The 13,200-nt window shown below is 29.3% G+C and overlaps 1 protein-coding gene across 2 annotated transcripts in view; it reads right to left on the minus strand.

The window, feature by feature from the left end:
* Positions 1 to 13,200, minus strand: part of rst (roughest) — an 88,853-nt gene that overhangs the window by 52,770 nt on the left and 22,883 nt on the right. For both annotated transcript variants that reach the window (XM_067282202.1, XM_067282203.1), the window contains exon 2: positions 8,994 to 9,139. In XM_067282202.1, coding sequence (XP_067138303.1) covers positions 8,994 to 9,102 — 109 coding nt within the window. In that variant the 5' untranslated portion in view covers positions 9,103 to 9,139. The remainder of the gene's footprint in view (positions 1 to 8,993; positions 9,140 to 13,200) is intronic.

Here is a 13,200-nt window from a genome sequence, read left to right on the forward strand (position 1 = left end):
ATAAACAATACGAAAATATATGAATTTATCATATAATAATAATTATAATAAATATTTCTTAATAATGAGAAATCAGTGTTTATACTGAAATTTCGAATTGTTTTTACTTCAATCTTAACACACTAAATTATCACATAAAAACATTCTTTCTACTTCTTCACGAAAATTCTTTCTAAACTTGAATATTTGTATATGAGAAAATAACGGCTGATGTGTTATACGATTCAGAATGAAGCAATGTTACCTATAGACAAAATGGCATTTATAAATTATCTATTTATTTAATTGCTAACTATATTTGTATCTTTCTCGATCTCACAGTATGATAATGTATGATCAACGTTATTCTACAATAAATCCAATTGATCGGAGGTAAATCCATTTTGTGGACTGTATTCCATTAATTATGGTAACGCATTATAAATGATTAATGGATAGTTCAAGTGATAATGTATCGAGTTCAGTTTCATTGTGTGTACACTTTTCAAATTTTCAAAGGCTATTTCTGGGAAGTCAATTTGGCGATAGTAACTACAATTGTTTTACTCTAATTAAAAGTTAATTAAATTTTTTTCTTTTCGTTCGTAAAGGACCCTAATTTAATCTCCTTCGTTACAGATTCAATTTGTATCCGAGTCGTATTGAATATTTTCAAAATTTTACCGTTTTGTATTCAAATAATGTCCTATATTAAATTATTTTAAGCTGATTTAAAATTTTGTGATTTCTTCGTCATTGAATCTCTATTGCAAAGATCTATCAGGCCTACTTTCCTTTGCAACAGGCACAACTCATGCTGGTGGATATATGAAATCTCCTTTTAAAAGTTAGATTATATTGCTATTTCATTTTTTTTATAAAAAAAATAAGAAAAATATAAAATGAATTGAATAACAATATCATTTAGAACTTTATATAAATTCATAAAATTTGATGATGGTCTGAAATAATTACGTCAAAAACTACTCTTATTGAGCTAATGGGTTAATAATTTATTACTTTGATAAAGTATTATCGAATTTCATGTTGAGTACACTTTTTAAACTTTTTACTCTGCCATAAGTTTACAATGTAAATTTTTCGATGTTATCTGAAAACGTTCTGACTATTTATTCAGTTTAGTTTCTTATACGATGAAGTGTCTAAGTACCACGAATTATTTAAAATTTAATATTGAATTTTGTACCAGAATTATAACTTTTCATTTTTCAGTTTTTAGCCAAAACAATGCGATCTATACTGTCGGTCAATTGAGAATTTTTTCCAACCATTGAACACTTTCTGAAAGATATAATACGTATCGTTATATTTATTGATTGGATGTTGATATCAATTACAAGTTTCACATCACGTTTCTCTTAATTTCACTTAATGATTCCTTCAAATATAAAATTATCAGTGAATTATGTGAAGATTTTCTCAATTTTTATTGATTCTGAATTCACAGAATCGATAAAAGATACGAAAATCTTTTGTTGTTAATGCGTGATATCAATGGGGATTTTGGGGGTGCTCGGAGCACAGACCCCTTCCTGAGAGTTTTTCTCGAGTAAAGCCGGATTCTTCAGGTAGAAAAAAATTTATTAAGACATATTATTTACTTTCCTCACCCCTCAAAAGATTTCTGGATCCGCTGTTGCATGATGTATAACATGAAAATTTATTATCCTTGATACGAATTTCGTAATAAAGAATATTTATTGTCGACGTTAAATATACTAGCAATTATAAATTAATTCATATACAGTATTATAAATTATGTATATTTATTAAATGTACCTAACGTAAATAAAATTAATGATATTAGTTTAATGGTCTAAAACCTAGTATATTTGTTAATGTAATCTAAATTTATATCATTTCACAACTGTATAATTAAAACGGTTCATTGCAAATATATATTTTTTGATTTATAATACAAATCGAAAAATTATATTCATAATGTCAGTTCATATCCACAGTTTAATTTGACAGTTTTTCAGTAATAAAGTAGATTATTATTCTACGAAGTGTACAGTAAGCTTGAATAAACTATTGTACCAAATCTAAAATCGGAGTATTTCGTATCATCATTAACTTTTTACTCTCAAGCTATCATTGGAGTGATAATCATCTATATGGTAATGCAAGGACAATGGTGAGTTCGAAACCTATGTGTCCTTACATTGTCTAAAAAGTTATATGTTGAGGAAGCTTTTATTAAATTTCTTATTTGTTCATTTTCAATTATAATTGTTCTTATATGTGCCATAATAAAATTATTTTATAAGCCAGATTTTAGGGGTTTGATTTGATGAAATACGACAAAATAAAACATGTGCAATTTATCTAGAAGACTTTGTATAGGAGTTTAGCCTCTATTTAGGTGTTAGACACATGGATAAACTCGGAAAACTCTTCATAGCCGGTGTTAAGTATTTCGTAGTTTTATCCACTAAATACGAAACACCAGTGTTTAGTGGTTTTGTGTACCACTGGTGGGCGAATTTAGAAGTGTTCCATAAATATTGTATTTGAGAAAGAAGTACGGAGGAATAAAAACTAACTCTGCAAACCATAGAAAGGAAAAAAGCTTCGATTCACACAGGGAAAAGGATTTGTTTGTTCTAATTTTAATAACAATTGCTCTTCAGATCAATAGAATTCCAAGAAAAACTCAACTTTCTTTACTCAAATGCTACAAGAACTTATCCTACAACAAAAGTGAAATTTAAAACAGTAAAATATTATGAAATAATTCAGATTATTTTCTCGAAATTCAAAATGGAAAAATTATTATTCGTAAATTCGTAGTTATTTGCACGATAATTGAATTTCAAAAATTAAAGCTACGAAAAGATCTTATTTTACACACGAATTCAACAAAATCGCTAAATTGGCTATACTAACAGTATTAAAACTTTATGAAGAACCATCCAGATTTGTCGGTACATCAGCGTTGATCTATTTTTCTAACACGAGCCATAGAAATAATGTTTCTGCTCTATAAATGAATATTAGAGAATGAAGACATGCTTATTATAAGAAAGCTGCCCATCCTTAAAATATCTTGAAGATTTCAGAGAAATATTAAGAAATTCTATTTTGAATTTGAATAAATAACCTATTTCTGTTAACATAAATAGAGTAGAGAAAATTTTGCTGTATTCATAGGCCATGTCTTAAATCATAAAAGTTCTAAAACTGATCGTTTTGTACTATGATTGCAAATAGCGAAGAAGTGAAATTGCAAACAGCAAAGTCGTGAAGCCGAACACCATTTTCAAAATGTTCTTATAATGAATCTTCCATGGAAGCTTACTATCAATATCACCAAATGATTCAGAAAATATTATTTATTTTCTGAATCATTTGGTGATATTTTCTGCCTGGTTACTACTTTTTAAATAAGTATGTTGTAGGCAACTCCTACTGATCGGATCGAATGACAATGCTCTATATCGAATATCTATATATTATGCTCAAGTTCCGGATCCAAAGACATCAAATTATAAATTAATATTTACAACACGACTTATTAATTTCACTCATATATAATCCATAGACATTAAATTATCGATTCACCACTATTTTCTTTATCCTTTCGTGTGAATTAAACCAGATCCTGTACAAGTAAATTACAGATTTATAAAATTAACGATAGCTGAAATATAAAAGCTTTTTAAGATGTTCGAATTTTATGAGCGATAACTCGGTCATTTTTATGGACCGTAAAGTTTCCATCATTAATCCCATAGTAGTGAACAGCGTGAACAGTGAGTGTCAGACACGTCTTTAGGAATGAAATTTTACAAATTCAAATAATTACTAACAGTAATAGCGATAGTTATCAATGGAATAGTACTTTTTATCGTTCTAGATATACTTCATTGAAACGTGGAGCTCTTTAATACTTTTACTAATAAAGGATTTTAGTATGAATCATCCCAAAATCTGACATGACCTATACTTCAGCAAATACCTCTAAATACACATTGTAAATTTTGTTATAATATTTGTATTTATGTGTAAAGCAATTAATAAATTATCTCAGATTAATCATATAGAATTTTTTAATTTAAATTATTATGAAATATGCTAAATTTTATTTCCTTCTCTAAATATGATGAAAAATAACTGAAAAAACTATTATTGAGCTGTAGCTAATTACATAAGCTCTAGTTAACTTAATAATTAATCACATAAACTGCTTGTAAATTAATATGTAATGTAAAAATTTACAGTTTGACCTATATGTAACGTAGGCCTATATAGTTACAAGTAAGACTTTCTTTTTATTTTAATGAAGTCGTGATAATATACATCTCTTACAATTACTATTCATTTATATTTGTAGCTAATTGAAAGGGCGTGTAATTTGAACTATAACCTTAAATTATCTGAAATATTTTGTCTATTACTTAATTTTTTAAAATAAATATTTAACTTATTTAACGAAGTAAGTGGAGATACCACGTTGATTTTTATAACGATCTGTGACAGAACAATGAAGACATTAGTTATAAACAGATTTTTCTCTTCTTTTTATATAAGGAAACTGTATTCCTATTAAAACATCTGCAAAAACCGCCTACATTAGGAGATAGATTTACAAGATATGAAATGAGATATTAATTTCAATATTTGTAATGTAATTCTATTCTCAACAAGATGTTACTCGGATTCATAATTGTCGAATATAATTCAACAAGGACAGTATCATCATCTATAAAACCATTCATAACACTAATGTTATTTGAGTAAAATTATACTTCATACAAATAGTAAACCATTTCATTTGTTTGAAAAACAGAACATTTAAAGCAATTACAACCGGAAAAAAATTCGTATTCTAATATATTTTTAAAACTATTATGAAAATAAGAAATTAGAATAATTCCCACACACACAAATCTTTAAATTGTCAATGTGCCTAACAGCGATTGAAATCATTGTTCAATTTGGAATCAGCAGCGCTTAGATGATTGATGAAACTAAATTTGTTAACAATATTCCAATTACAAGAGCAATTGTAAAATTATATTGTGAAATTAGAGTTTAGAATGTGGTTGCAAGCATGGCAAAGTCTAACCTCAAATGACAGACTGATTGATTGATTAACTAACACAAGCACCAACAGATTGTAAGGTATATGGCCCGAACGATAGTGATCACAAGATGATGATCTAAGATCGCTATTTTTTTGGGATCAAAAAGATAATGATCATAAGCACTTACAGAGATTGTATCTTGTGATCGTAAAAATACGATAGATACGATACTTAATAAATGCAAGTAGGTGTTTCAAGAGAATTAATAAGAAAGATATTTGTATTAATATATTATATCATATGTACAAGTAAGAATATCGTAGCCAAACTTCTCTTCAAATTATTCATAATTTTATTTAAAAGAAAAATCTTGGCTAAATACCAAGATTTTAACTTGTCTACTTTTCTGGCGTATATTTTATAACCTTGATAAAATAAAAATTTCTGTAAACTTTAAAATATTGCTTACTTTTCAAGTCTATTTATCCCCAATGTTTCTAAAAATCTTTGAGCAATGAGTTCATAACTAAATTGAAACTTACAAAAAGCATTTTCAAACTCATCAAGAGCGAATTGATTTTCGTTACCATACAGCGTAGCTGAACTTTTTAATAATATGCACTTCTTAATTAATCATTTAAAAATTTAAGTGAATTTTACTTATTTATAATTTAATGAATTTAATTACGAATAAATTATGATTTGAAACAGAGAATGTAATGAGTTTCGGATGATTAACATGTCACGTGGAGGTAACTTATTCATCAAAGTACAGTTGAGCTGCTGAAAATTTCCGAAATTTATCTTCTATAAAATTATTTTTCTTAAAAATTTATTTAGTTCATCGAAAAACTTTTATTAAAACCTTTATTGAAAAACTTTTTTTTCATTTTTAAACTCTACTCCATAACTAAGAGGGCTCTTTTAATCATTCATTATGAATTCGGCCAGTGCCACAAATGGGAACGGCTGGATAACGAGAGATGGGCTCGACATATTCGGGACAGATCAACCCCCAAAAATTCCTAGGATTTTTCGACTCGTCAGGACCCGTTTCTTGTTCCCCAGAGCTGTTATCGAACACCTTCAGCGCACGGCCGGTCAACTTCCATTATGGTTCAGGTATCAAGTTTGATTCGTCATAAATAGTAGTATCCTGCGAGATATCCTTTTTAGTTGTCGCAAGATAATATGTTATATTTTATAAAAATAATTATTTACCTTTATTAGAATTATTAAGTGTTGAAATTATGCAGATTTAGGAGAAAAAAAATACATAGGCCTACACAATAGAATATTCCTTAAATTATCCAATACAGATAGACATAACGAGAATAAAATATTTAAAATGGAAAATTTTATTCGAAATATAATTTTTGAATGAGGTATTTTAATATTTTAATTTTCTTTCCGATTGCTTATCAATAGAAAGGATACTGTTTGAAAATACTATAGTTAGAGACTGTACTGTACGTATTGTCCTCAGCTCTCGTATTCAAATACAAAGTAATAAATTATAAACAATTGTTTATAAAACAAAAAATTAGTTAAAATAATTTGTAATTAATTGAATTTTTTACAGGTCTTTAAGTCGAGAAACATGCTCATTGACAGATTTAGCCTACCGATAGAACTACTTAGGTCTCAACTATTGAGAGAATTTATAACTAAAAGTTTATAGTTGTGTCTTAAAAAAATATTTGCAGTTAGTAAAAAATAATAATCAAACAACACTTGCATAAGTATAGCCTTTCATAACTGTAATTTACTTACAGAATAAGGCCTTAAACATTATTCTACTTAGTTCCTTTAAGTTTAGATGTACTGTATTATTATTAAAGCTGAAGAATGAATTTTGATTTCACATGCTGTATGATTTTTCTTTTGCCTTTTACAAAACTAATAATATCATATTTTATATTTGTTTTAACAACTGTCAACTGCACATGCCATTTGCAATTTCCCATCGTGTTTCGTTGACAAAACTAACCTCTGTGAAATGAGTTTAATAAAGTTGAAAAATATATTTCTTTTCTGAAAATGGTAACATATAAAACAATATATTTACTGAAGTATCTCAATAAACAAATTAAATACAAAAATAAATTTAAAAAAAACCGAAATTGTTAATTATGCACTCATTTCCAAATTTTAATTAGTCGAAAGTATTTGAAAACTACAGATAGAATCATTTTCGTTTTTTTGGTCTTAGTCATCAATACGAATTACAGACTCAGAGCTGTTAAGTAAAATAATTAATTATATTGAATCGAGAGTGTTTTCTGCATTATAAATAGAATACAGAGTTTCATTGTTTAGCAACGTACGGTTTTGGCATGTTTCACACATTTCTCGTTATATATTTTTAATATTTAAATGAAAGACTGAGCAAACTTCTATCCAAGAAGAAGCGATAAAACCCTTTACTTGATAATCGTTGATAATTTTATCCTAATTGTCAAATTACAATCGATGAAAAGTATCCGATTCTGTAATGTTTGGAGAACGTGAAATTTATAGAATAAACAAAGGTTAAGAGTGTCTTTTTATCTCTTCCGACGAGATAAAGAACCTCTATGTTTCTCATACGTTTGATTGAGGAAAGCTAACCGCGGTCGAGTGGATCCGATAAGTACGTCCTTTACTCCTTGCGGAGATTGAAGCTCTCATACGATTCCATTCAAAAATCTCTCTAAAATGATCTATCGAAAGAAATTTAACACATGTAATCGGTAATGAAGTGTACTTCGAATAAATAGTAATTTAGCATCTCTTCCTCTGTAATTATTAAAAATTGCAAGAAAGAAAACGTGCTTATGAAAAAAGACTAGAAAATGTATACTAGAATTGGTTAGATCATACGGATTCGGCATAATTTGATGATCAAAGAGAGACCTCGAAATAACGACCTCCAAATGAGTCGAAACACATTTTTCTAATGGATATAACATTGAGTTGACCGCAGATCTACCTCGAGGCCATGTCCGAAATTCGACACGTTGTTTCGATGTCCGAGTTCGGGGAAATACTCGAAACAAAGAAGCGTTTTCTTGCGGTCGTCTCTCAGAGAAAACGTAACCCGATACGTCCGAAACCTCGGAGGTCGTTCGGCGCGACCTTCGATCCGAGCATTGGAAAAACAGTAAAGTGGCGAAGACTTCGAGGTCAATCGATGAAAGCGAAACATACGACAAACTTCTCTATTTACGTAACATGTTGTGATATGCGCAACTTGCAAAATTACTAATCTCTGATTCGTAGTAATAAAAACAAAAGTTTACGCCGAGCAAAGCACCAACTGGTTATTCTTCCTGCTGAGAGGCGAGCGACCTTTTCGATGCGTATCGAATTTCGGCTTCGGAAACTAACGATCACGTGACTCTTGCGGACAGAGAAACAAATGCTTCTATTCACCGGTGCGAGGATAAACATTGCACTATTTTCCTTCGGAAGTGCCGTGTTTTAATCATTCGATAACCAAAAAAATATTATTAAGAATATATTACGAAAGCTTACAAATTAGATTTATCTTTAAATCTTATCGAAACATTTTCGCATAAAGACACAAAAATTAACTTCTTGCTTTTTTTTCCTCTCTCGGACAACCGGTAATAATGAGCGTTTTATTCGAGAGAAACCGTATACATCGAGTGATCTATAAGTTTATTACACTTCTTCAAGTTTAGTGACTGTTGTATCACGTTACCTTCTTAACTTTTGACCTTTAATAATAATATTAACAACACAATATTGTATTGTACCGATTAATAATTATTATTAATGTATTTATTCTCCCTTTTGAAGCGTATTTTGTCACTAAATAATTATCTAATGAAATATAATAATTAAAATATAAAAATAATTTTTCTCTCATCTTTACTTTTAGTAAATATCATCGAGAACGAAATTCGGCATTCGTTAATCGAACGCGACATATAAAAAAATGAGACGATAAGAACTTACCGGTAGGCGGCGGGTCGGAAGAGACCCGTTGGGCCCACAAAAGTCCCGTCAGCAGCAAATAGCCGAGGAGCGGGCTCTTCGACCTTCCAGTTCCGGTCCGAGTGCTCATCTGGTCCTTTCCGGATACAACTATAATTTTCTTTCTCCTGCCGAAAAAATAAAAACAGTTAGCGGAGGAGAAAAGAGAACGAAATGTTAATTATCGATTCCAATTGCTTGGTACAGAAGAATGTTTCCAATTTTTTCCCGACTAGTATTTTAGGGATGGGCGTATAAATATGTAGACTATTCTGGCAACGATTGAAGCCATATATGGTTCGGGAAAAGAGGCCAATTGGGTTTAACGCAAATAAATATTCATTCGATCATTATTTATTTTTCAAAAATACATTTGTTTTCATTCGAAATTTTATATGTTAACCATTAATTAGTCCGTGTGCATTTTATATTTATAAAGAGAAAATTTAATTAGCATTTTTGTGTGTAACCAATTTCCCATTTACGTAAGTCCAAATTACGCAATGTTAGAGTTACGTAAATATTTTAGTACAATCGTAAATGTATCTTCTGCATAATTTTATAATACCCTGATCGATTAGGATCAGAAAATTTAAATAATAAGCATATGTAAAAATGACCAGACATAAGGCTATAGGTTCAAATTTTTTAAAGCGTATTCGATATGTAGATACTTTGAAAATTCGAAATAAATTTAGTAAAATAAAATTAAGACAATAAACTACTACAAACAATAAATAAAAAGTTCTTTAATTAATAAGTAGAATATAACAGGACGGAATATGACTATAATTCGTCGTAAACGACAAATATCTTACACAATATCATAAACCATAAATAAGAGAAGACCAAACTTACCACGATCGATTGCATGACAAGAACAGAAGTTATCGACTGTTTGATTGCATTAATATGACATGATTCTTTTTAAATTTCATATGTATATAAATACATATTAAAATTTAGAAAATCAAGAATTACATAAAGAGAAAAAAAAAAGTTTTATGTATTATCTGATGTTTATTATGCAATAAAATATTAGGGTTACAATCTTTATTGATTCCAAACGAATAAATTAACCAATGCGTTTAATCTTCTTAGTACTTTATCCTTGAACACGTCGTCTTCCGTGGGAAAACTTATATATAAAGCAGTTCTGAACGTATCTTATTTCATTTATTAGATAGGAAAATAAAAAGAAACCCCTCAAACAATTTCGCGATCGATTTTGATAATTTTAAAAATCACTATTTTTAAGAAAGTAAAGAAATTTAAGTTTCATTAAAGTTATTAATGATTCAATTTTTATATTAAATTAAATAAGGAAACTAAGCATATTAAAATAGTTCAATCAATATAGCCTATACAAATATACAAACAAATTTTTAAAAAATTGGTCCTTTTTTCGAGTTAAGTAAGCCAAATAATACATTTGATCTAACGTGAAGATCCGGATTTATCACAATAATTATCGATTAAATCAGATAAAGATTGTGAGATCCAAAAATGTTTTCAAAAATCCTAAGAATTATTATAATGCTGGAAACTTTTTCTATAATTGTCAAAATTGTGAGATGGAACTGTACAATTAAGAAGATTGCAAACATTTTCGTCGATTTTCTATTCAGCAAAACGCTAAAAGCTAATCAATGAAATATTAACATATATATTATAATTAATTAATTCCATTCGATTATCATTAAATACAAGAATTTATAAAGTACCGTTCAATTGTTGATTTGCACTTGTAATGAGGAGAAAACGATTGTAATCCGGATTTCGATAATTTGCAAATTGTTATTATTAGACTACTCTTGCTTGAGGTGAATGTGAATAACTATATAACAATTTTGAAGAATAACTGAATGATATAAAACCGTTAATATAATGGATGGAAGAAAATCAGAATTAAGAATATAAGTTAATTTTAATAAGAAATATTTTTATAAATTTTATTATATACTTATCGATTTAATGATACGACGAATTAATGTTTTCTTAATTACTTCTTTAAAGTCTATTTTTCATACATCTTTTTAAGTATTATATTTAATTTATTTTTGTAGATGCATAATATTTAATACTATGCATTTATAAAAATTTATTTGTAAATTTTGTAAATGCATTTATTTGTTTATTTGGAGTAAAATGGAAACAATTTAACAAGCTTGAGCTTCACTTTTGGTATTATTTCTAAATAAGTTTATAATTGTTTAAATCGTAACACATCCATTTAACGTCACATAATATTAACGTTTATAGTGCTATTTTACATAAAAGTCAATAAATATTTATTATAATACATTTAATAAACCTATATAGACTTACAACATATAGAATAAATTTATTACATAAATCAGTCCATATTTAATACTTCATTTATTTAAATGCTCTGTTACTAAACAGATAAAGTTTACTGTTAATAGCCTCTTAAATAAATTCTATGGAACTATGTTTCAGGATTTATTTCAAGTAATCCCGTGTCAAATATCACGACAGAAATCGTCAGCGATTTCATATACAACCACTTCAAAGTAAACCATACGTAGCCAATTATACTCCGACAGACATCATATGGTACGTGATTCTATGGCATAATTCCTTATAAAAGTTTAAGAAAAGTATGAAATACACGTACAGATTTGAACGAGCATCACTAATGATTTTACGGAATAAAGTGGAATCGAGAATAAAGAGCAGAAAAGAATTCAGAATTACAACGTAATAATTATAAGAGATGCGAAATTCGCATCAATTAAAAGGCTATTATAATTTCAAATTAACTTTTAATATAAAAATTCGGACGTGTTAATTTTATAGTATTTTAATTATCAAGTTAATTAATTTTCAAAATATTTAAACACGCGAAATATTACCAAATTCTTTTATTTAATGTCATCCTCCCATTTATATGTCCAATAAACAGTATTTTTTTTAAAACAATTTCTTCTCGTATCGATCTTATTATTAATTTATCAATTATCTAAACATGAAAATTAGGTTGTTTTATATTGAATTTCGCATCTACTTCTATTATTTCTTGATTACAGAAAAGTCATTCAAAATTTAATTACAAAAAAAAGAACTGTTATTGTAAATTATTAATTTTTCTTTTCAAATTTAAAACATATAAAATGCGATAGGGAATAATTACAACTCTTTCAAAATTGGATTCTTACAATTGACTTTCAGAAATTTGTAGGTTACATGTCCATTCTTCCTAATGGAGATTACAAGCGAAAACCTCCAACTATAAATAAAAACTCTTAACAATTTCGGCATTCAGTCTGAATGTAACTTGTCCTCAGCCATGTCTTTGGATATAAAAACTGTTACATTTTTAAATAATGTTTTGATAAATTAGCATAGAACTGCGACGAATTAAGTTATTTAAAACATTGTACTGTACGTACTGAAAAGTTTTATCAAATAAAAACAGTTTGTTTTGTTGATTGCGTCTTTCGATAAGGGGGAAAAAAGTGATATTTGAATCCCGTGCACCATTCTGCAAGTAATTAGTTTTGTTTTTTGTTTGTCTCCATCTGAGAAAATGTCTCAATTTTCTCTGGAGTGGGTAGCTTTTCGGCGAGAGAGAACCGAGAATTATCCGGATAGGAGTTTGCGGTAACAGCGGAATACGCGGATTGATCATTCTCCGACTTCGTCGGCGGGATGAGTTTCGAGAATCTTTCATCACGTGACCGAAGGCGTAAATCCCGGAACTATCAATCTCAGGACGGCCGACGGGATAACAAAAGACCGCAGCGTTGACGAAAGCTCTAGTAAAGAGGAAAGGCGGGCGGAACGGCAACCAACGTCCCCCGGGACGCGTGGCTGCCGGAGATAAATGCCGGATAAGTGTTGACATTAACATTTACGTCGGTGGCCGCGACAAATCGACCGGCCGCAGCCCGCGTCTGCCTTTCACTGATAGCGACCGCCTTCTATACACGTCCCTTTTCGGCCCGACCATCCCCCTGCTCGAAGCGCCACCAAAGTCGCATTCGCTGTTTTTCTTTTTTATAATATATATGAAGCACACAATTGGGATTCTCAGATGCTCTCCACTACAAAGATCCGACAGTTTTTATCGACCGTACACAGTGGTGGGTTATTCTATGGGGCTAAAAGGGCAATTGCCCAGGGCCCCGCAACGGGGGGCCCCAAACCAACCTTTTATAAGAAAATA

Source organism: Centruroides vittatus, unplaced genomic scaffold, assembly GCF_030686945.1.
Source record: "Centruroides vittatus isolate TY-2023 unplaced genomic scaffold, ASM3068694v2 contig_943, whole genome shotgun sequence".
In the NCBI taxonomy this organism is placed as follows: Eukaryota; Metazoa; Arthropoda; class Arachnida; order Scorpiones; family Buthidae; genus Centruroides; species Centruroides vittatus.